General features: G+C 45.0%; 1 protein-coding gene across 1 annotated transcript in view; it reads right to left on the bottom strand.

Annotated features, from left to right (window-relative positions):
• STAC (SH3 and cysteine rich domain) overlaps positions 1-25292 on the bottom strand; it is a 97787-nt gene that overhangs the window by 21564 nt on the left and 50931 nt on the right. The window contains exons 3-5 of the mRNA XM_015429787.1: positions 7675-7775; positions 5500-5581; positions 4248-4363 (exon numbers count right to left, since the gene is read on the bottom strand). Of these exons, the coding sequence (XP_015285273.1) occupies positions 4248-4363; positions 5500-5581; positions 7675-7775 (299 nt within the window). The remainder of the gene's footprint in view (positions 1-4247; positions 4364-5499; positions 5582-7674; positions 7776-25292) is intronic.

The raw sequence follows: 25292 nt of genomic DNA, 5'->3' as shown, positions 1-25292 counted from the left end.
GTGAAAGGGAGAAAGGTGGTGAAATAAACGTATCAGAGATTTATGCACATGACAGCAGCTTGGTGTGGTGGCGGTGCTGAGGGAACCAGGTTGAAGTGCCAGCATTGATGATCAGGTGCTAACCAGAGGCGGAATTATTCAAACAACTCAATGAGACAGCACTCGATGGAATTTGGAAACTGAGATGCTTAAGCTAGGGCACACAAAGAGGAAAGGGCTAGTGTTCCAGCTGATTTCTAGAATCTGATTAGGGTAGGCTACAGTTCGTAATCCCAGCAACTGGTAGTAACAAGCGGAACACGAATTCTTTAGCTACGAATACAATGACTGTCATCATGATGGGGGAGGGAATGCATGGAGGGAAGACTGTATACTCCAAAGCCCCCTGGAAGGCTCTCTGAGTCACTGTGCAGACACATATTGTATCCTCCAGCACCGTGGGTCAGGTCCAGGGCTATTTTTGGGCAGGAACGCACAGGAACGAAGTTCCGGCTGGCTTTAGAGTTGGCCACGCCCACTACAGCCAAAATTTAAATGCCTCCCTGTGCCTTCCCTGGCCTGTCCAAGGGCCGGCTTGCCCAGGCTCTCCGCAGCCACGGGGCACCCGGGCAATCCAAGGGAAGGCAGTTTCAACTTCCCTGTTTCCCTGTTTAAACTGCCTTCCCTTCCCTTCCCTTCAAGGGGGGGCTTGCCCAGGCTCCGCGTAGCCACGGGGTGCCCAAGCAAGCCAAGGAAACTCATGGGAGTATGACCTAATAGGCCAATGAGCTGTACTGTCAGGGGTGTGGCCTAATATGCTAATGAGTTCCTGCTGGGCTTTTACTAAAAAAAAGCCCTGGTCAGGTCCCTCACTATTGAGGAGTGCATTATATCATTCTCACTTCACGACTGCCATTGACGGGCTGGTCTTTATTTTCCTCCATTCACTTAAATATGATAGAGTAAAGGCATGTCGGTGTGTGGCCTGAACATGCTGTCTGTGATCCCAATGACCGTATCCCTTGAGAATCAAGGCTGTTCCTATCTGGTAGCTCCACCTCTTCATCTCCATAGCTCAATCCAAGTTGGTTTTCTGGTCACACTAGGACAGGGGTCCCCAATGGGGTGCCCGTGGGAGCTATGGAACCCACCAACAATTTTCCTGGTGTCCGCCAGGGGTTTTTAGAAAGTGGGAGGGGTCAGGTGGGGCTTTCACCCACAGGGTTTCTAACTGGCCAATGGAGATCTGATTAGCTGTGCAGATTCAAAAACACATTGCTTGGGCAGCAACTACTTCCACAGCACAAGGATCTTCACCACACGACTTAATATAAGCTGTGTGCATGTGAGAAAATATTTTTAAACAATATGTTCATTTAGGCAACATTTCAGCCTGAAGTGTTAAAGAGTTACTATTAAAGTCATGCATGACCTCACACCCTGATGTTTTGTTTCTGGCTCCGCCTCCTGTGGCAGCCATATTGTGCTTGTGCCAACAAGCCTGTGGCTGCAGGATTGAGAAGGTCAAGGACCCCTGCACTAGGATGCGATGGAATCTTAGCTACTGGCTGGTGAAAATGTTATATATGGACCAATGCTCCCTCTAAGCTGTAGAGTCTTGTGAACAAAAATTCTACTTTGTGAACTACTGGCATTAAAGTTGTGAGTGAGCGATTTGGCTACTGCATACGTTAGTTTTGCTCTGGAGCCCTCCTTCCTGAGCTAAGACAAAAATGTGTCAGCTGGAGACTAAAAAACTGTGAGGTAGCTCACACTAACTCAGCTTAGAGGGAATACTGATATGGACCTACAGAAAGAAAGATATATTGAATCTGTTGAAAGGCTCAATCCAATGCTTGTTTACCTGGAAGAAAGCCCCATTTGTGGCAGCCTGGACCAGACAATCTTAGAACTAATCTGGGACAACTGCAGATACAGGAATGAATAAGCTGGTGTTTGGCGGAAAGTTTAATATACCATTGTGTGCATTATTGTAATGTTTCAAAATAACAAAGCACTGGTTTGGGATGTTTTCCTGAACTCTCACGAGTCCTGCAACCTTATATCCTCTGTCATCTTAAATTCATGCATATTTTTCGAAACAGACTGTGGTCTTAAGCGATAAACTTTTATGCGCAATCCGTTACACGACAGCCTGACTCGCCAAGGAGTAAATCCCACGGCATACTGGCATTCTGTGCCTACACCCACCACCCATCTGACCAGAATTTCAAGGCAAGCTGACAATATGTTCATGTTTTGTATGCTTGAGTAATCGTTCATTATTTAACGTAATATGTTACTGATTTGGCAAGTGATAATTGCATTTGTGGAGATTTTGGGAGAATGAAACAAACCAAAAAAGGAAGGATCAGCCGCAACCTGCGCTGAGCTAATGCCCCATGCAGGAAATACAAAACTGATCAGATAAGTGAAGTAGTCTACAACAGGCCTTTTCTGGAGGGGTATGCAGGCTTCCACAGAAGTCTGTTCCATAGGGAGGAATTCTGTGGCACACGGGGCCCAAAAAGGACATCTTGCCTTTGTCCTGCAAGGACTTGAAATCTACAGGCCAGGAATGAGGATTGCAAGGTCCTCCCTGGCCACTGGCATGGGATGGGGGAGGGGTAGGCTTGCCACTTTAGGTTGGGAAACTCCTGGAGATTTGTGGGTGGAACCTGGGGAGGTCAGGGATCTCAGTGGGGTACAATGCCATAGAGTCCATCCTCCAAAGCATCCATTTTCTCCAGGGGAATTTATCGCTGTAGTCTGGAGATGAGCTGTAAATCTGGGAGGTCCCCAGCTCCCACCTGGAGGCTGGCATCCCTAGGCCAGGTCTCCACCACTGCTATGTCCTCACCTCAGAACTGCAGGCATGTGTGTGTATATGTGTGTGCATCTGCATGAAACTGTGTGATATACCAAAGTGTCAAGAACTAAGGGTGCAGACAGACTGAGGGGAAAGAAAGGATAATATCAGACTCAGAAAGTAACAGCATGATGGTGTGTTGGTTACAGTGCAGAACCCCACCTGTATTGCATCTAGGGAATCCATTTTGCAGAAGCAAGCATTTCAGCTGTTTTGAAATGGCTGGTTTCTCCATAATTATTGAAAATAGTTCTGGCCCTGTTTTGCCTTGTGGAGTTTCAATATTCTAAAATCAAACCTATAAAATAGGATTCCCCATCTGCTCCATTTCTGTTTCTCTCTCACGCAGTCATATAAAAGACTGCCTTTTTTGTTTTGTTTCACGTACCAGCCAGATTCTATCACAGAACGGAGTTCACTTCATAGCCTTATAATATGAATTTTGTATTTCTCTGACTCAAGTTCTTTCAGCGGCTTGAAGGCCTCCTACTCTCTTAAGCGATTTTGTCTACTCTTATATCTGGAATGCCCTCCCAGAAAAAAACAATAGGGTGGCATTCTTCTTTGGCTTGCTCCTCAAATCCCACCTTTTTCACATAGCTTTTGCTTAATATTTTGGTCCTTAGCCCAAACGAAACAAAGCCTAAATTTCGGTGCAGAGATTTGAATAGTAAGCTATATTACATTATAACTGCTATATTCTTCTCCACCCTTCACTCAAGGAACCCAAGGGAGGTGTACAGGGAGCTCCTGTGCATCATTTCACCCTCACAATAATCTAGGCACATAGTGCCTTTAAATGTAAGCCGCCCTGAGCCCGTTCGTGGGGAGGGCGGGATAGAAACCCAATAAATAGATAGATAGATAGATAGATAGATAGATAGATAGATAGATAGATAGGAAGGCAAGTTTGGATGGGAGAAAGAGAATGGCTGGTCCAAGGCCAACCACGGCAATAGTCTAAATATTCTAACTAATCAATAATATATGCTAAATAGCCCCAAGTGTAGTTAGGTCTTTTTTATTCTCTGGGCTATGCCTGGGTTTTATATGTTTACTGATTATGACTATGTACTTGTCATATTTTATGTCAATTTTATGTACCTATTTTACCCCTTTTGCATTCTCTTTTGGTCAAGACTTCAGTCATATAGACCCATAATAAATTGAATATACTAAATAATCAACAATAAATAAACCAGTAAACTTCATAGTTAAGTAAGGATTTGAACTTTGGTCTCATCAGTCCTTGTCTGATACTCTCACCATCTGTATTTCAAAAGTGTGTCTAATATATTTGGCAGGGGAAGAGAGAAATTATTGTATGCAAGACAACCACCACCACTACCCACATCAGGCAGTAGTGCTTAAATCACGAGAAGAGACAAAATATAGTTACAGAATTCCTCTTTGGTGAATCAGAGCTACTCCCAGAACTGCCTTTCTTGGTTTTCTGGGCCAAGGAAGTTCCAAAGCGAAGTGTTTCATAGACAGGGTCAACCTTATTGCCACAAGCTAGAAAAAAAGGACAGAAACACAAGTAAACATCAAGGTGAATACTCAGCAGGTGCTCTTCTGCTCTAATAAACAACATAACAACTTTTCATGATTCAAACCAGCTCTATTTCCTTAGCTGAGGACCAAAACAGATGTTCAGCAGAGGGCCTGGTCTGAGAGCCTTGGTCTATATAATGGACATCTGAAAAAGCACTGGGTAAAGGCAGGGGTCGTTTCGTAGAAAAAGAGCTAGGGGAACTCATTAGCATAATTCATTAGCATATGCCACACCCCCTGACATCACCGGAAGTGTGTCATAAGGCCACACACCCCGCCCCCAACGGTCCCGGCCGCTGCCGTCGGCCTTGCAGCTCCACTGCCGGGTCCCATGAGGGGCCCGGCGGTGGACCTGCAAGGCCAGCGGGAGTGCAAGGAAGCCCTGCGAAGGCCCTCCCTGGCCCCAGGCAGGCAGGGGTGGGGAGAGGCAGGGAGGAAGCAACTTACCCTCCCTCTTCTCCTGCCTCCTCCTGGCTGAATGAGGGCCGGAAGCGGGGCAACTGGAAGCGGGGGGCGGGGCTTCGTCATGTGCCCCGCCCCCCGTGCCTCACCAGGGAGAACTGCGATCCCCCGCGTTCCCCCCTGAAATGACCTCTGGGTAAAGGCATGATTTTGAGAGGGCAAAACTGGTGGGTTGCTTAACTCTTCCCCTGCCACCACTTTTCCTTCGCACTCCCCCCCTAGCTTTTCTCTAGCTGGGAGTTCTAGATGTGTATTCACGGGGGGTGGGGGCAACAACTGCTGTTGCTGAGATAGCAGGAAGCTTCTCCATGGGTCTCTTCTATCTGTCCTCCTGCTACCACTTGCAATGGGGCCCCGAGTTTTTCATCTGAAGCAGCCCCATAATCTCACTTCACCATTTCTGCATTAAGCTGAAATTCTTCTTTCTTCAGATCGTGATTAAACTTGAGCTGCCTGTCCTCTCCCACAGCGGAGTTCACAGCTTCGCCTTCCTTTCCTTAGTGCTACTTCTTTACAGAAATCAGTCCAAATTCTGCCGAAAGCAAGCATCGCTACCAAGTGGAACTGTTTGATGCCACAATGTGGGGAACACATACACACATGCATGGACACACACAAAATCCATCTACACTTACCAATAGGCATGACTTCCTTGATGCAGCCAAACTGCTCGTGGATGAGTAGTGGAGAGCTGTAGTAACGCCGAAAACCCTTCGGCTAGACGGGGAGGGGGAGAACATGAACATGTGACATGCATGTCATCCAACAGGGCTGAATAAATTAAAAAATGGATGCAATGGGGTGGCTTTTACCCTCCTCCGAGGAGCCTTCCTCTGGCCTAAGGAGGCTTCCTTCAGGGGCTCTTGCTCTGATGGAGGAGCCACATAATTGGGAGACAGTCTCTTTAGACTGCAGGAAGGCGTCAAAGCGAGCCAAAAGGAAAGATGGCATATAAACGTTTAAATAAATAAATACATAAATGTTGCTCGCTGGAGGGTGGGATGGGGTAGGATCCACTCCAGTGATACTTTCTTCTTGGTTCTCTAGCTCAGGTCCTAAGGTGTAGTTCCGTTTGCACATGGCATGTACCTGCATTAGCCTCACTTGTTTGTGTTCGCATAATTCGTATCCTGCTTGTGGAAATGGGGGCAGAAGTGTCAAAAGTGGGCTTGCAAAAAGCATTCCTCCACACTAAACCACCACTGTTCTTTGTTACTGTATTGTTTTTTTGTCCTTGATGTTTTTAAAAATAATCCTCACGCAACAAGCAACAATGAATGTCAAAATGATTTTTAAAAACTTCACAGAATAAAAATCTTATCCCAGGGTGTCTAAAAATCTACAGGAAATGAAAACAAGACCTGGCCAATTAGGCTGTAATTATGCAAAGCTGATTGCTTGGATTAACACCAGGTGCTTCATCTCTGCTCTTGGTCCCCAAGAAACAGGCCAGGGATTTGCCAGTCTTCTTACCAGGTCAGAACATAGTAAGCAACTCTGGAAATTGGGCTGGCTGCTCTATGCAGCTTTCCTGCCCTACAGGACCCCATAGCACAAGACCTCCTATCCCCTCCTCTCAATTCATAAGAAATTGATGATGAAATGGATCCTCTCCCAACACCCACTCCTATTATTCATCAAAAGACAACAACCAGAATTTCAAGCACTTTAAGACAATAACTGTACACACAATGGCTATTACAAAACATGCCTGGAGAGAGGAACCTGTTAACCAGCCCACTAAAAAAATCCCAGTGGTCTCTATTTCCCAAATGCAATTATGAAATGACTCAGGGCTATTTTTGGGCAGGAATGCACAGGAACGGAGTTCCGGCTGGCTCCCGAGTTGGCCACACCCAGCAGGAACTCATTAGCATAATAGGCCACACCCAACAGCAGAAACTCATTAGGATTGGCTACATTAGGGGTGTGTGGCCTAACATGCAAAGGAGTTCCTGCTACAAAAAAAGGCCCTGGGTTTTGACAACAAACAAGGTAAACGGAATAAGAAGGAAAAGGTGGGTGTGGCTGGATAACCACACTTCTGGTAACATGTGGGTGCAGCCTAATGGGCTAATGAGCTGTGCTGTCAGGGGTGTGGCCTAATATGCTAATGAGTTTCTGCTTCTGGGTGTGGTCTATTATGCTAATGAGTTCCTGCTGGACCTTTTCTACAAAAAAAGCCCTGTGCAACGCAGAAAAAGATTCCTGGTACTGATCCTTAGGGTTTGCTTCTTGCCTCTTAGTTGGAATCTGGGCCTACCTTTTAATGGAATGAAGCAGACAATTTTTAAAAAAAATAAAAATAATTTCAGTTTGTGAACCCCAAAACAACCACCAATTTGTTAAAGCAACCACATTTTAAAATCGTGGGAGACTGAACACTTTCTAAGTAGGCTACCAACTTCAAGGTGGGGCCTGGAGTTCTCCCAGAATTACACCAGACCTCCAGTCCTGTTTGAGGAAATGGCAGCATCGGAGGGTGGGCTGTATGACATCACATCCTCACTGAGCTCCATCCAGTCCTCAAACTCTGCCCTCCTCAGGAACTTCCCACAAATCTTCAGGAATTTCTCAAGCCAGAATTGGCAACCCTGTATCCTAAAGCAGGAAGTCTTCAATTATGGATCCCCGTGGCAAAAAAAAGGAAGGGATTTCAGACATTTACCTCACAAAGAACTCATGATTTGTTTGTGAATGCCATCAGTCAAAACAAAGACGGCTCTTAGGAAGGGACCTACTGGGTCATCCCTCGCTCGGCCTGGTTTGTGGCTGCATTTGGCTCAGTTTGTGACACGTGGCCGGCTTACCAGTTTGCCCATACAGCGTTGCTGTCCAGTGCTCTCTGCGCATTTGTGGTGAATGCTCAGCTTACAGGCCTTGCAGCGCAGTCCATGCTTGGCATTCGTCCCTATTTGAGGAACAATTTAATAACAGAACATCAATAGTTTCCATGCGTTCACCAAGTGACCTGGCTGAACAGCTCAAGTGGATTTCCGATTGCCCATGCTGTACACACTTGCTAACCCTCTCACGTCTTTGCAGAGTCCTCTTAACTTTTCCATGTTTCTTTTAATAAGATTTTCTTTTGAGCCACTTTTTGTTTTTGAAGAAAACAAAGCAATTCAATGGAGGGAAATGCCTGTTCGTATACAAACAATTATTTTATTCCATCGTACAAGACGATGGAGAGTCCTACACCTTTTTGAAAGTGTTGTAAATTGAAATATGCCTTGCTTCAGAACAGCAGCATGTATTAGATATATAAATAAAAAATTATTGCATTTCAAATACCTAGAATATTATTATGGGCCACAGGCTGACCATGCTTTTGTCAGGCTAAAAACTGTGAATAGTTGCAATGTGGGTATTGGTGCTTCTGAAACTTTTTACTATTTGAGGCAGCAGAAGAAAACACATTGTGGGAGATCACCTCTAATTCATCTGATCTCAAAGGATGGGGATGGATAGCTACTTAAAAAAAAAGTAAGTTCGAAAATGTGACTGTCTTGGCCTCGACATGTGGTAGCACCAGGCATCAAGGTATTGTGGCATGACTAGGAATGTGCAGAGAACAATTATGTGCTGGACTCTTGGGCAGCATTCAAGTATACACATTTCCATCAGCATCATGGGATGGATGGGAAGGGTCACATTCAACTGTGCCATGTAGGCTGATGTATTAAATTATCCCCATCCCAAAGCTGGATCCTGTTCCCATTGATCTGCACCTACATTTTCATGGGTAGGCTGCATTACCTACACGCAGCAGAATCCAGCGCTAATTTATGCAAGTGGATTTTTGAATCTTTTTAACAGTACACAATAAGGCACCTACATCTTGCTGGATGGAGGCTGGTTGTTTCTTGATCACACAGCAGTACCAGCCAATCCAATGACTTCGCAATTAGAATGTCATGTTTCATGCAAACATACGAGGTTTTAAGCTTTCAAGGGGATTTTTGGATTGGTATAATTAAGATAAGCCAAATCTAAGACATGTGAACATTGTCTCAGTCTAGATAGTCCTCCTTTCCATGTTGTTTAATTTTTCTATTTACTTTTTTAGCCAGTCCCTTTCCCCAGATTCTGTATGAATAACAACATATAAAATGACAATACATAAAATTCACAGAACAGAAAAAAATAATAATAGTCAAATCCAGTGCATGTTTATTTGAAATAAATTTTGGTAAATGAACATAGGATTGGAGTTCGAGAGTTCCCACAGAAGTGAATGAAAAGTCTACATTAGAGACTAACGTGCAATATGGAATACCTTGCTATTTTGTGTGTTAAGCTCCTATGCCTTTAACAGCTGTATGGCCAAGCAGAAATCCACCAGATGTTACCCCACCCAACTGCATTAGTGCACTGGAAAAATCTTCACCTGTTTAATTCCTGCCTGTTAGGCGCAGGTGCCCTTGGAGTATGTGGCAACGACCATAGATATTTTAAAAAAAAAACACCTTTCAGTACTAAAACAGAATTCTGCAACTGAAATATCTCATCTTAAGAAAACACTATTTTGACTCTTCTAGCACCTGTTCCTAAATCTGTGTTGCGCTGTTGACATTATACAAGAAACTCATTTTAAAACACCCTTCACCCTCCCACACTCCAAATGTCCGGGCATTTTGAGAGTTCGTTATAGCTCAGAGTAGCCAGCTGTTTATTTTATCAAGTGATATAGTAATGTTACACAACACATGGAGTGATCACTTAGAGAATAATGGCTAATTATTAACTTAAAAAGACATTCTTAACCATTGTGAGATTTAGATGACATTCACCTCTATCCACCAGGCCTGCTTGCTATCAGGCGCAGAGGTGGCGGTAAAGTGGACTATCCCACTTCAGACTATTTGTAGGTGAATCACAGGATTGACGGTTTCTTCATACAAATAAAAAGATGTGTTCTCCATTGAACACAGTGGGAGTACAAACACTCATCCAACTAATAACCTTACTTGTAGTCTGTGGGCTGAATCACACATTGCAAAGTCCTCGTGGCTACCACATGGGGCTATGAACCACATGTGCACTGAGAGTTCTGCACTTCCCTGGTGTACATGGGCCAGGCTTGGATTGGGACCATAGCAAGCACACAGAAGCAGCTTCAGCTTTTCCACTTGTGCCATTATCAAGCCTTGAAACAGCTTCAGGGAAACATGGAACACCCAGCAAATGTGTAATCCAAAGTCCTTGTGGTGGCCACAACAAGACTTTTGTATTGTGTGCATGAACTCTACCTCATCTGCTATGTTCATACGAACAAGGCCACAGAACTGCTAAGTTTGCACGTAAGAACATAAAACCTTGCTTTCCAATATGTGTTTTCCTAATGCTTAGCTCCACATAAAAGATAACATGATTTTGAACATGCATTTTAATGTAGCGGTACCATAACAATCGTGTCCTAAAAATTCAATGAAAATATGATCTTAAGACACTGCAGTGGCTGTACAATTTCGTAACATCACAACACATTACAAACATTGTCCACATCTCAATAAATCTCCTTGCAAATTAGTAGGTACTCATCTATAGTGAGTTAATTTTGACACCAATGTGATATCCTAAATCCTTTTATACCAGTCTGCTAAAGGAAGGGGATACATTTTCTTCCAACAGGAGACTGTATGCATAATGAATTGAGGTAATTAAATCCAACATAACTTCTAAATCCTCCTCATGAATTAGACTTTTGAGAAGACCCAATAAAAGGACCCTAGGGTCTTGTGGAAGATTATGTCCCGTAACGTTTGTAACTAATTCCAAAACCTCCTTCCAAACATTTTCTGTTATTGCAACTTGCCAGAATATATGTGGAAAAGCTGCTCCAACCCCTCACAGCAAGATATATTAAATCATTGGATATACATACAGCTTAATTGATATGGAGTCAAACATCACTGGGATTTCTGAAAAAATTCCCTTAAGTCCAATGATATTAGGCTAGAGAAGGTTAAGAACATAGGAACTGAAGAGAAGCCATGTTGGTTCAGGCTAATGGCCCATACAGTCCAACACTCTGTGTCACACAGTGGCCAAAACCCAGGTGCCACCAGAAGTCCACCAGTGGGGCTAGAACTCCAGAAGCCTCCTTGTTGCCCCCCAAGCACCAAGAATACAGAGCATCTCTGCCCCAGACATAGTGTTCCATCTATCCCTCTGCTCCATATGTTAATCTGTTTGGTTCTTGACCAAATCCATCTCCAGCTTCTGTTAATATATCTATTCTTAAAGCTCCATTGTGTTTTCTTCATAAACTACTTTCTTCTCTAAAGTCAGAAGGGAATTGGCGTGTATCATACCAATCAATCTTTTGTGTGTGTGTGTGGCATTACATCCTGTCAACAATTTACACTTCTTTGATGTTTTTCCTGCAATGGTCTTACAGCCCTGGTAATACCACCAGGTACTGGCAATTGACATCAAGTTGCAGCTGACTTGACTTATGGTGACCTCATGGGGTTTTAAAGGCAAGAGAAGAGCAAAAGTGGTTTGCCATTGCCTGGCTCTGCACAGCAGTCCTGGACTTCTTTGGCTGGTCTCCCATCCATGTCCTAACCAGAGCTGACCCTGCCTAGCTTCTGAGATCTGACAAGATTGGGCCAGCCCAGGCCATCCAGGCCAAGGCATTACAATACGACAGACGTGAAAATCCTTCCTAGAAGGATTCCTTTCGATGCTGTTTTACTCGGAGCCATTCCACATTATGTTAGCTTGCTTACTTTCAAGATTGGCCGATCGTGCAGGCGCCAAATACGTGAGCAGTGTAACATAGGAGAAAGGGCCTCAAAGGGACTGCAACCTGTTTGGCCACTAGGAAAAAAGTCACGCCTTGTCATTTTCTTTTTGCCAAAGAAGGAGCTGTGGTCCTGCACAAGTATGACACTATGGCTGTTTCCACCTGACAGCAATTCCTTCAGGGCTCTTTTTGTTACAGGTACTCATGTGCATATTAAGCGACACACCCCTAATGTAGCCAATTCTCCAAGAGTTTACAGTAGCTCCTGTTAGAAGAGCTCTGTAAGCTCTTGGAGGATTGGCTACATTAGGGGTGTGTGGCCTAATATGCAAAGGAGTTCCTGCTACAAAAAGAGCCTTGCTTGTTGTTAACTCACTGAGCACCCCCATGGTGAGATTCACCCTTCCAATTCTTTCACCAGAGGGCTTTTTGCCATTTTTTTTTAAATAGGTAGCATGACACTATAGTGATATACCTTAGAGGCAAAAGCCCTCCAGAGTTGTGGGGGAGGGAATGGCAGGCCAAGGGCATGTGGGTAGGTGCTGAAATCGACACCTTCTAATCCACTTTTTAAGGTGACCTGTTTTGATACCAATATTTCTGTAAGGTAGGACTCAAAGCAGGTCACGAAAACAGTGGAGCGAAGTAGGGGAAACTGCAGGAGGTGCCAGAAGGAGACCGACATTGTGTGGGCGCTCTGAAAAACCTCACGGCAGGTAGAGAGCCGGGTGGTGGTGGAGCAGCTTCCCAGTGAGAAAGCAGCTCATGAAATGAAAACCACTTACATGACCTGTTAGTTACACGAGTGATAAATTATCTAAACCAGCTTACAGGGAGGCGAAGCTCATTATTCAAGAGATCAGGAAAATTCTCTCTTTGAGACACAGTCCCACAAGCATTTCTCAGACCATGGCAGGCTGTCAAGGTCTAAACACCAGCTCCTCTCCACTCTGATCTCTATTGATCATACTGGGCCTGATCTATCCAATGAAGTATTTTGGACAGGGCAGTCAATTTAGCCTCATTAAAATGATTACTCAGGAACAGAGGTACTGTTTCTTCTGAAAGACCAAGACCTGAAAATGGTATTGTGTAGCGCTCAGTTAGAGAAGTATGTTAAATTGGTTTTTTCCATGTTAATAACAACATTTTTAACTTAAAAGTGTGTATCTAGACCAACTTACACTTCATGAGGTAGGCTTACTTGAAGGTTAGTAGTTCTTGAGGTATGCTGGCCTGCTTAAAGGTGGAACAGGAAAAGCCAAACAGTCATGAAACTTGACAGAGAGGCACTAAGGAGCAGGGGACCAATCAGGGTTCCCCAGACTGCATTCACTGCCACACTCAAACAATTTGGAAACCCAAGTAGTTCAAGGCACTTGCCACACACTACTGGAGTTGCCAGGCCTCTGTCCTCAATGCGTGGGAGATTTTGGGAGGAGGGCACAAGGAGGAAAAGCACAGATCAGCATTGCAACATCACTATCAAGATTTCACCCAGAAGTGAGATTATGACACTCTAGGAATTCCTCAAAACTCTATGTTAAAACAACAGAGTTGTAAGGACTTCCTAGAGCATCATGATGTCATTTCTAGGTGAAACCTGGAAGTGACATAGGGAGACTGATTGTCTCTCTTATTTATTTATTTATTTATTCAATTTATACCCTGCCCTCCCCACGAACAGGCTCAGAGCGGCTTACAACTTGGCACCAGTTGTCGATAAAAACATATGAATCATTTTAAAACAATACAACACAGATAAAATCATAGAATAATAAGGTGCTAGTGATCACACATTCCATTGCTTGCAGTGGCATACTGAGGATGTTTACAGCTGATAAATTCCAGTTCAGTGGTCTTCCTGATCACTCGATGGAATGAGCCAGATGTTAAAGCTAAGGGCTGGGCTCGTTGATGGTAACAGTGGGGGCGGCTCTTAGTTGGCCTGGTGGAAGAGCTTTGTCTTGCAGGCCCTCTTCCCCTGCCACTCTCCTCCTGTCGATCATTCAAGCCATGGTGGTGGGGCCCAGGAGACCTTCTGTTATTCCAGATAAGTGGCAACCCTCCACATGGCCCATCCCACCTTGGTCAAATTGGATGGTGCTTAACAATGCGTGCTGAATAGGTACACTTATGCCATGAAGTATGAGTAGGCCACTGTTAGAATTGTTTGCTTGTGTGGAGAAATGTATAAAGAAGAGATAAGAAAGATACTTGGGTAAAGAGAGATGTGCCATTTAAAGGGCATTCTCCAAAGATTCTTCTCCTACAGAATGAAGTCATCCCTCCTATCACCACTTATGTGATAGACAGACATAGAGGAGACTGAGCCCTGGATCTCCACCCAGTCTTGTCCCTTCCATTCTGAGTCAGGCAATTTGCCTTTTTCAATTTAATTTTAAATGACATATACATATTTATGTGCACTTACCCCTGCCTGGGAAAAAAGTTGCAAACGACTTGGGGACTGCATGTGGCTTCATGTGGCTAATTAAGATCCGCTTGCTGCCCTCTTTCCATATCTTTAACCTTATCCAGTGCACGTATATGTGGCAGTAAGTCCCACTGAACACAGTAGGACTGTCTGCTGGATAAGGCCTTGTAACAAGCCAGACCACAAATGGAAATTAAAAAATGCCTGGGCAAGCAATGAAGGTTTTCATCTGGTGTATAAGCTCAACAAGCTGGCACCAGGTAAATATTCTGGGGGAAGGCACTCCGCAGTTGAAAAGCCACCACAGAAAGATCCTAATATGTGGTTGCATGGACAGCTTCAGGAGGGAATTAGATAAACATGTAGAGTAGAGGCCCATCAGTGACTATTAACCACAAGGTATAGATAGGAACTCTTAGTCTGGGACAAGTGATGCACTGTATTCTTGGTGCTTGGGGGGGCAACAGTGGGAGGGTTTCCAGTGTCCTGGCCCCACTGCTGGACCTCCTGATGGCACCTTGTATTTTTGGCCACTGTGTGACAGAGTGTTGGACTAGATGGGCCACTGGCCTGATCCAACATTGGCTTCTCTTATGTTCTTAACATACCTCCAAAGTTGGGGAGACACAGAACAAAGCCTTTCATACTGAGCTTAACTGGGTATGTGTGCATCTCATTCTTAGGAGTCTAGATAGACCTTCAAGGACCTTCCAGCCTATCAAAGTTTTTCAAGGTAAGGACCAACACTTCAAACTGTGCCTAGAAATGTCAGTGAGTGGTGTTATTCTAAGATTGGCAGGATACATTCTCTATATCCTACACCATGTCTTGATGCCATATTCTGAACCAGCTGAAGCTTCCGAACAGTCTTCAAGGACAGCCCCACATAGAGCACATTACACTGATTTAAACTGGAAGTAATTGTCTCAAAGAATAGCTGTAGCTGATAAATCTAGTGAAATTGATTAAACACCCAAAACTGGAGCTGTCCACCAGCAGACCTTTCCTAAGCCAACTCAGAGCTGAAAATCTGAGTTCTTTTTAAACCCTCATCTTGAACACAAAGATATGTATATTTCCAGATGATTCAAACTACCTCTGCCATTTTAAGAATGGCTCTTGTATAGGCATTTCCTGCATCTGCCGTACCAACAATCACGTATCTATACCTATACACAAGCTCATGCATATGATTTCTGTCTCAAAGTCGGAATTATCATTTTCCTTTTGGGACAACTCGTTTGCAGACGCAGAAGCTGTAAGTCACAACCTCCTCGGCAGAATGAAATACAAAATGTGCAGATTCCTTAACGCTGTTGGTGAATGCCATTTGCGACCCAGGGGTACAAAAGCAACATTTTCAGAGAGAGGACTGTCATTGCAGATGTACAACAAGGTCTAAAGGGAACCTTTGTAAATTGAAATAGAATTTCCTTTAACGGCTGAAATATTTCCTAACTGTGCAGCCTGAGGTGTAAACCTCGTAGCCTGGGAACAGTTTTTACTGTGTGTCTAACTTCCCCCAAGAGGGAGGACAAATTATTTTTTCATGAATGCAGCAATTTCCATTTCACTGTCATTTCTTCTTGCCCAACAACAACAACAACAAAAAGGCACTTCTCACTCACGTATTTTAGGAAAGATTATGTTCCACTTTCTGTTCTTTAGTATTCCAAGCAGAGCTTATGCTAGAAACAGCAGCAAAGGGAGGCCTGAAGTTAACCATATGGGAGAGCCCAGATAAACAGCCTAATTTTGTAAGGCGCTGAAGAATTAGAGGTTTCATTTAGGTGCTAAAGACTACTCTAGTTTTTCACATTAGTGCAAATGAGAACTGAATTATCGACAGAATGCTTTTTATTCACCCTGAAGAATTATGAGAATGTAAGTGGTACAGACTTTTAGCCTGTCGGACCTCCAGTGGAAATGATCCAAGTCTAATGCTTACTACGATCACTTGCTTGGGAGTAAGCTGCATTGAACACAGCAGGACATACTTTGGAGTAAATATGGCACAGGCTCATACGAAGGCTGTGCTGAGTTAACACAGGGGTGGAAGAGGCACTCCCTGCTGTGGAAGTAGCAAGCAACGGAGTGGAAGCAGACGGGGATTTTCCTCATGGCTGCCCTCCCTGCCCCAGCTTTCCTCATGCACTTCCTCTCAGCTCAAATGAGGCAAGCATCTTGTTGTGGATGCACCCAGGGCTCTTTTTGTAGAAAAAGCCCAGCAGGAACTCATTAGCATAATAGGCCACACCCAACAGCAGGAACTCATTAGCATATGGGGCCACACCCCTGACAGCACAGCTCATTAGCACATTAGGCCACCCCCCCATGTTACCAGAAGTGTGATTATCCAGCCACACCCACCTTTTGCTTGTTATTCTGTTTACCTTGTTCGTTGTCCAAACCCAGGGCTTTTTTGTAGCAGGAACTCCTTTGCATGTTAGGCCACACACCCCTAATGCAGCCAATCCTGATGAGTTTCTGCTGTTGGGTGTGGCCTGTTATGCTAATGAGTTCCTGCTGGGCGTGGCCAACTTGGGAGCCAGCCGGAACTCCGTTCCTGTGCGTTCCTGCCGAAAAATAGCCCTGGATGCACCTATGTTTTGGTCCAGATCATCCAGCTATTTTTGAACACAGAATCATAGAGTTGGAAGGGACCTCCAGGGTCATCAACCCCCTCCACAATGCAGGAAATTCACAAATACCTTCCGCCCCCCCATCCCAGTGACCCCTGTTCCATGCCCAGAATATGACAAAAAAACCCTCCAGGAGCCCCGGCCAAACTGGTCTGGAGGACCATAGCTTCCTGACCCCCAAAGTGGCAATCAGCATTTCCCTGGGCATGTAAGAAACGCCACAAGAACTAAGCATCGAGGCAACCCTTCCTGCCCTCTCTTCTCTGCCCACGTTCACATATAGTTACACAGTTACTTGTTACACACACTGGCATCTCATTTTGTTCATTTTTGAAACACAACATAACCTTATATTGTGTTTTAAAAATATCATTTATCAGGGTTCCTTATCTCCCAGGAGCCGTGGTTTGTGGAGCGCTGCAGAGGAAATGTCCTCTCTTGGGATTGAAAGGTCAGGAACATTCCTAGTTAGTAGCAATTGCCACAGCTTTTAACAGTACGGGTATTTAAAATGAGGTTTGTCATAGTGATCACTTGTTGGAAGTAGTCAGTCAGGAAATATGTCCTCTTTTTTGCTTCTCAAAATAGGGTGACCCTACTTCAGCTGAAGGAGTTTTTCTCTGGTGTGGGCCCTTCCTTTATTGAAATCTTCCTTTATTGAAATCTTTATTGAACCTTGTACAGTTCCGCAGGGCCTGCAAGACGGAGCTCTTCCGCCAGGCGTTTGAGTAGGAGCCGCCACGACTGTTACCATCTGTCTACGACTATTACTATCTGTCTTAGCCCTTATTACCAACTCGCCGTGAGCGCAAAAATGGTGGTACTGCGTGGAGCTGTGGCCACTAAGGATACCATCCTGATGATGTCATCTGTTCCCTTGTTAGTTGTTGTGGAGAGCACTTATGTTGCACTGAATGTTTTTAAAATGCAGTTTTAATGTTTTATGTATTGGGCATTGGCCCCCATCTGTACGCCGCCGTTCGCCCATTCGCGGGGAGGGCGGGGTATACATTTAAATAAATAAATAAATAAAAATCACTTCTTGTGGAGGAGGTTAGCCCCCAGATCATCGATCTTTGATCTCAAGCTGATTTCTTCTCTAGGATGTTGAGGAGGGAGGCCCTGCAGCTGGGCAGATTCACCAAAAAAACCCCCAACACTCTAGGACACTGACTCCAGGAACTACATTCTGCTAAACCAGGTTTTCTCAAGGACACTGACTCCAGGAGCTACATTCTGCTAAACCAGGTTTTCTCAAGGGTACTTTGAAAAACCCAGGACATTAGCAGAGAGCTGCACTATCAAAGAGCAGAGAGTAAGGCCCTGTCTGAATAGGCCATCACTCACCTGCAGACGCCAGTGGTTTGGGAAGGGAAAGGGATTTGGGGGGTGAGGAGTACCATGCCCTGTAGGGCAAACTGTATTTTCCCTGTTGTAATAAATACAGTTATTTTGCTTAAGCCCAGGTATGTGAGTAGTAGTGATGATGGCACTTTAAGAAAGGAGGTCCTAAACCTTGAACTTGCCCTAAATTCCCATGCCCAGGTTACATGCAGATTTGTAATACATTCAAAAGAAATTCGGGCCATGCACGCACACACACCCATTTGATCGAAGGGTGACACACATACTTTGAGCTGTATGCATCTGCACTGACATGTGGCCATCCAACAGAGGACAGCAGTGGGTGGGATCCAAGAAGTTTTCTGCTGGTGAAAAAGGGATTACCTTTTGACCACCCAAAAAGGCTATGCTGAGAATTAGGGGAGTTGCACATAGAAAAGCCACATGGCTTGCAATAGGGTGGGTTGTACTGCAGCGGGGGGTTGGGCAAGAGTGAGCGAAGCAGCCAACTGGATCCAACCCAGTGCCCCCAGCTGGATGAGTGGGAGGGCTTTTGCATCTACCGTGCAAATGGAAGAGACAATAAAGTAGGGCCTGAAAACTTACAGGTGGCTTAAAAACACCCAACTGGAGGGAGGCTGCATATTTGGAGATGTTCCTAAAACTGGCTGAGAGGTGACTGCAAACAAAATGACTCATTAATAAGCGTGACAACTTGTTTTGTTTCTGGAGAGGATTCTGTTCACGCCGACTGCTCTTGGCAAGATCTTCTGCATGACATCAGGGGAGAAGCGACCTCTGAGCTTGGTCTGCTATGTATCGCAAGACTTAGCATTCAGATACTTCACAATACAAATCCCGAGACATTCTGAATGGCGATTACCAGCAGAATCCTAGAATGTAGCATTTAGCGAATCCAATTCCCACGTAATGCAAAGTAGCATTTACTTAAATTGATACACAGCCTCTCACGCTGAGAAACTCTTTGGTGCGGAAATGGGCATTTATTCGGTAGGAACTAGGTCGAGATTGTTGGGCTCCGCTGACCACTTTTTACCTGGCTGAAGTCACAGTCTGCATACAAATGTTTTCAAGTAATATTAATGTCTGCTCTGGCCTCTGTACGTTGGAATACTTGTACAAATACACTTCTGTGTGTCGACATCCAGGGCTATTTTTGGGCAGGAACACACAGGAATGGAGTTTTGGCTGGCGCCCAAGTTGGCCACGCCCAGCAGGAACTCATTAGCATAATAGGCCACACCCAACAGCAGAAACTCATTAGGATTGGCTACATTAGGGGTGTGTGGCCTAACATGCAAAGGAGTTCCTGCTACAAAAAAAGCCCTGGGTTTTGACAACAAACAAGGTAAACAGAATAACAAGCAAAAGGTGGGTGTGGCTGGATAACCACACTTCTGGTAACATAGGGGTGCGGCCTAATGCGCTGTGCTGTCATGGGTGTGGCCCAATATGCTAATGAGTTCCTGCTGTTGGGTGTGGCCTATTATGCTAATGAGTTCCTGCTGGGCTTTTTCTACAAAAAGAGCCCTGTCGACATCCATTCTGGAGCAATGCTGCCATCTGACCTTTTGATCATATAAACATATGAAACTGTCTGGACTCCGGAGTCAGATTATTGGTCCTTCTAACTCTATACAGTTAATGCTAAATGGCGGCAACTCTCCAGGTTTAAGTGGAGAACAGCCTTTCCCAACACCTGTTACTGAGATCTTTTTTGCTGGAGATGCCAGGGATCGAACTTAGGACCTTCTGTTTACTAAAATCTGCTCCAGCACTGAGTTGTGATCTTGCCCTAGAAACTTGGCTCTGGTTCTTTAATTGTCAGATATTTCAGAAGGAACGATACTTTAGAAAAGCAACATTTTCAAAATACAACCACTATACCGCCTACTGATTCAAAAATAACATTCATGATCACATGCTTATCTGTCTCTCAGTCAGAAGATTTTACTCGGTTCTGCCTTCATGATAGACACTCATGTTTCCTTTCAGCTGCTACGACAATCAAAGGAAAAACTTTGTACTTTCCACAGCAACACAACGAGAGAGTCATGTCTACTGAGTGCAGTAAAACCTGTAATGTCCTTAGAGTTTCATGGCATACCTTCATGACAGCAATGAGATGAAGTTTGATTGCAACCAAAACTAAGCCCTATTAATTTGAACTTTATTCAGTCCCCAAAAAACCTTTGTCAGATTGCTCACACTGATTATAATCTATTGCACTGACAATATAAGGATACCAGTTAAACACCTCTTCAGGAAGGCAAAGGTACAGGGAATCCCAGTCATTTCCTTGTCCTCCGACAGGGAATCCCAGTCATTTCCTTGTCCTGCTTCTCCCCACTTGGTTCATAAAGATACCAACTACCACTGATACTGTTGTCCCAGCCAGAGGGGCCACTTCTGGGGTCTCATCTTGTCTTCCAACAGCACAGGTATGATCTTCAGGAATCATGCCAGTGCCATCTTATGCCCGGTTAGATATTGCGTTACTGTTATGCTACAGCAGTCATTCACAACTGGATTGTCTTGTCCACACCGGACAATCCAGTTGCTAACAACTGTTGCACTTACCACAATGATGCAACATCCAACACCATATGGTTGCAGCCCTAATCTTTCCCGTACAGAGGCATTATTGAGGATTTATCATTGTAAAGGGATCTGCAGGGAGCTAATGTGGTGTAGTGGTTAGAGTGTAAGGCCAGGAGCGCAGAGATCCCGGTTCAAACCCCCACTCTGCTATGGAGGCTCTCTGGGTAACTTTGAGCCAGTCATCTGGGTGGATCCTACCCCTATACTCCCCTTTCACCGGGCAAAGTCTGAAGCCTTCTTCCAGTCTGAGGCACCTTCCTCCAACTTAAGTGGCTTTTCTGTTCCAGTGAAGTTGATCGGCAGTAGATTCAAGATGGGCAAAAGGGAATACTCCTTTATATAATGAGTGATGAACGCAGAAGTTGCTGCAAGATGGCCAAAGACACAGACACCTTTAAAATAAACGCAGAAGTTGCTGCAAGAGAATGTAGTGATGGCCAAAGACACAGACACCTTTAAAAGGGGATTTGACAGTTTCATGGAGGGCAGGTCTACCAGTGGCGACTAGCCTTGGTGACTAAAGGGGAGCCTCCACATTCAGAAGCACTAAACCTCTGAATGCCCAGGCTAGCCCAATCTTGTCAAATCTTGGAAGCCAAGTAGGGTCAGCCCCTGGTCAGTATTTAGATGGGAGACCACCAAGGAATACTGGAGTCATTACACAGAAGCAGGCAATGGCAAACACCTCAGAATGCCTCTTGCCTTGAAAACCCTATAAGGTCACCGTAAGACAGCTATGACTTGGCAAAAAAAAAATCACCAATACCCCCAAACAAACCCCTAAATCCCCCAGCAACCCTCTGAACAGGGGTGCCAAGGGGCAACATCAGAGACAGCCTTGGCCCCTATGCCCTGTTGTTGGCCCTCCAGCGAAATTCATTGGCCAATGTGTGCGACAGGGTGCTGGATTAGCTGGACCACTGGTCTGACCCAGCAGGGCTTTTCTTATGTTCTCCTTCAGGGGGAGGAAGGCTCCTTCATCCCACTCTCTCTTAGCCAAGGTTGCCAACACCAGCTTGCTAAACTCCTGGAGATTTGGGGTGCTGCCTGAGGAGGGGAGGGGATGCCACCAAGTCTGCTCTCAAGAGATACTGATCTCAGTAGCCTGAAAATCAGTTGTAATTCTGGGAGAACTACAAGCTCCACCTGGAGGCTGGTATCCTTGTCCTCAGCCCACCTCACCTCACATTATTGTTGTTGAGAGGATAAAATGGAGAACAACGTTGCAAGCTGATTTGGTCCACCATTAAGGAGAAGAAGTTGGATTTATACCCTGCCCTTCCCTCAGAGTGGCTTACAATAGCCTTCCTTTCCTCTCCCCACAACAGACACCCTGTGAGGTAGGTGGGGCTGAGAGAGCTCTGAGAGAACTGCTCCTGAGAGAACAGCTCTGAGAGAACTGCGACTGACCCAAGGTCACCCAGCTGGCAAATGGGTGTAAATTTGTAAATAACATAAAATGTGTAAATACCTCAGTAAATATTGTAGTGCTACTGGGATTGCATAGAATTTTCTCTTGGAGACAGCCTCTTCTCGTTATCAGTGAACGAGGAAGCAATTCAGGCACCAAGCTCCTCCCTTCTGTATCACTACCAAGACGTTCCTTCCGCCACACGTTCTGCAGCTCCCTTCCCCAGCCTCTAAATCAAAACAGGCTACTTGCAGCTTGCTATGCAGGCCTGTCGGTGGAATTGCTTCTAAACCTAGAACTTAATGCTCAGCTGGAAAGGGCCAGCACAGTGGGTCAAACGGGCAATGCCCTTATCAACTGGAAGCAGAAAGTCGTATCAATTCAACAGTCTGCAAACACAAGACAGTGTTCTTAGACCTAGGGGCGAAATTACACAGCAGGGAAGTAATTCAGAAGGATCTGAGCGTGGAGTTAGTGCTCTGATTTTCTCACGAGAGATATAGCAAACGACTGGGTTTCTTTTTTGGTCCTGCTAAGAGCCACGTATTAATTTAGGAGGACAATGGTCATTTCGGGGTAATGTACCTTAAACACTATATAGGACACACACACAAATACATCTAGTGGAGAACGGCCACTTCATAACTATTAGCAAGAGAGTCACACTGGCTTTCATTGTTCAAGGATCCTGCCACAGTTTAGTGCCGTTTCGCAGAGGGAAGGCAGAGTGCCAGTGGAAAGAGCTGCATATAGTTTCATTCCTCACTGGCAGTGCTCTGATTAAAGTCAAACATGACACTGAACACGAGAATTCTGAGATGCTCTGAATGCTTTGGAGCTGAATGCCTCCAGTTCAGATCTCACCACTAGCAGGAAATCGCTGGGCCTGATTTAAATAGGAGGCCAGTGTGACAGAAGGACTTACCTGAGAGACATTGCACACGCCCACCACCTTGTTTAAATCAGATCCTCAACAACCATATGCATAATGTTAGCACATCACAGATACTGGACAAGACAAGCATCTGACGCACTAGCACACGAATGCTGCATACCTAGCAAGATTATAGTGGCCCAGGTTTAAACAAGATGCTATAAGTATGCAAAGTTTCATAAATAAATTCTTATAAAGGCAGGCCTAGTTGACCCTTGGCAAGACACTAAAGTCAATCAGCTTCAGTTTCGGACTTCCACCTGGGAACAACAGTAAGACTTGCCTCTCTCAAAGTGCTGCTGCGTGGTCTAAGACAAGCTACTGTCCTCTTAAGTGACTTTCTCAAGCCAGTGCTGTTATTTAGGGTTGCCAAGTGCTTTTTGAGCCGCAGCGGGGGACTCCTGGCTGGTGGCTGGAATGTGTGTGCGAAGCACGCGCGCGCCGCACGCACGTCACCTGGAAGTGACGTGATGCCACCGGACATGCTGGGGGCGGGGCCACGACTATCCGAGGGAAAACCATAGAGTTTCCCCTCGGATGACCATGGCCCTGCCCCCAGCATGCCCGGCAAGGTCGCGTCACTTTCAGGTGACGTGCACGTTCGGGTGGAGTTCCCCCCGGGGCCCGATCTGCCGGCGGCGGGGAACGGGCCTCTGGGGCGGGGTTTTCCCCGCCCCCCCGGGGGACTTGGCAAGCCTACTGTTATTGGTTTTATACAGTGTGACCCTAAGCAGAGTTATATCCTTTGAAGCCCATTGATTTCAATGTATTTAGAAGGGTGCAACTCTGCTTAGGATGGCATGGTTAGACTGCTTACTTTTTAAAAAGCCATGTTATTACTGTAATGTAGTATTATGTTAATATGTAATTTGGTGCGCATTTTAAATGTTTTGTGCTTTTCTAAGCTGCTTGATCCATTTTACTGCATTGATGGGTAATCTGGTATCCACAAAAGTATGGCATAAGCAGTACATTTATTAAAAAAATGCAATCAAACTTAACTTTTACATTTATTAAAAAATGCAATCAAACTTAACTTTTACAGTCAGACATTAAGATCTGTACAGACTCTTGAACAAGAGATTACAGAATGGTGCTGCAAGCTGTTTTCCTTCTTACAGCAAGTTCTTTACAAACAATCTGTAATAAATAATGATGAATGTTAATATATTCGCTGTATGAGATGTTCTTGGCCCATTTATGCCTGCAACTGCCTTTGGGGTTTGGATGTCTGCATACAGCATTTGTGAGAGTATTAACAGAAGCAATCAAGGGGCCAGAATTTCAAATGGGCTTCCAGGTCCTTTACTGTGGACACATCAGACAAAGGTGAATAAATTGGAATTCCCAGGAAGTAGAGAAAAGAGCAAGATGATGTGTTTTGTGGGCGTGGCGGAGTCGAATAGGACGGAGCCGAGGCTGGAGCAAGCATGGGTGTGTGCCAGGATTGGTCCCGCCAACGAAGCAGTCGTTCCCAGGGGGACGCCAGAGACCGCCGGAAAGAAATGCCGAGCTAGAAGCTACAACAGGCCCACCACTAGGGTGCAGGTAGGCAGTCCCACCCCTACATCATGTGGCCTTAGTCAGGAATTGAGTGTTCTTAGAACATACCATGTAAACCACCCAGAGACCCTTCGGGGTTAGGGCGGTATAGTAAGTCGAAATAATAAATAAATAAATAAAATTTAGACAATGGGATTCAGACAAATTAGTCAGAGGTGGAGGTACAACTCGTGTTTTGCTAATCCAATGAGGGAAGAAGACAGGAAGAATTAAGAAAGTGGCTGTAAAAAGTTTAAAATCAAGTTACAGAAAAAGGTAAACTTCCAAGGAATAAAATATATATCACAAAGCAAGGAAAAATATGGGAAAAGTGGCAAAAATAAAAAGATCCAAAACTGCCATAATGGCAGAAGATATCAGAGACAATGAAGTTCTTTCAATGAAACAATCTAAGTCCTTGAAGTACAATCTAATTCATAAGTACCAGTGCCCACCTATGTGTTTCCGGGTGCCCACTGGCTTTCCCGATGGCAAAGAACCAGCCGTAGCTTTCCTCCAAGTGCTTCAGAAAGCCCCCAAAGGCATCACTTTTTGGTATGCAGAGAGTGTCTGTTCAGAAATAAGTACTCCCCTCATAGGAAGATGCTTGGTATCTCCCAACCTTTTGGTATCTCCCAACCATGATCCCGGCACCTTGGGGGTGGGGTTCCTCCTGGTAGCCAGATCCAGACCGGCGGGGAAGGGGGCCATCAAACGGGGAACCCCCCCCCGCCGGGGCCCC

Source organism: Gekko japonicus, unplaced genomic scaffold (assembly GCF_001447785.1).
Source record: "Gekko japonicus isolate JY-2015 unplaced genomic scaffold, Gekko_japonicus_V1.1 scaffold1034, whole genome shotgun sequence".
In the NCBI taxonomy this organism is placed as follows: Eukaryota; Metazoa; Chordata; class Lepidosauria; order Squamata; family Gekkonidae; genus Gekko; species Gekko japonicus.
This window is presented reverse-complemented; position numbering and strand designations above follow the sequence as displayed.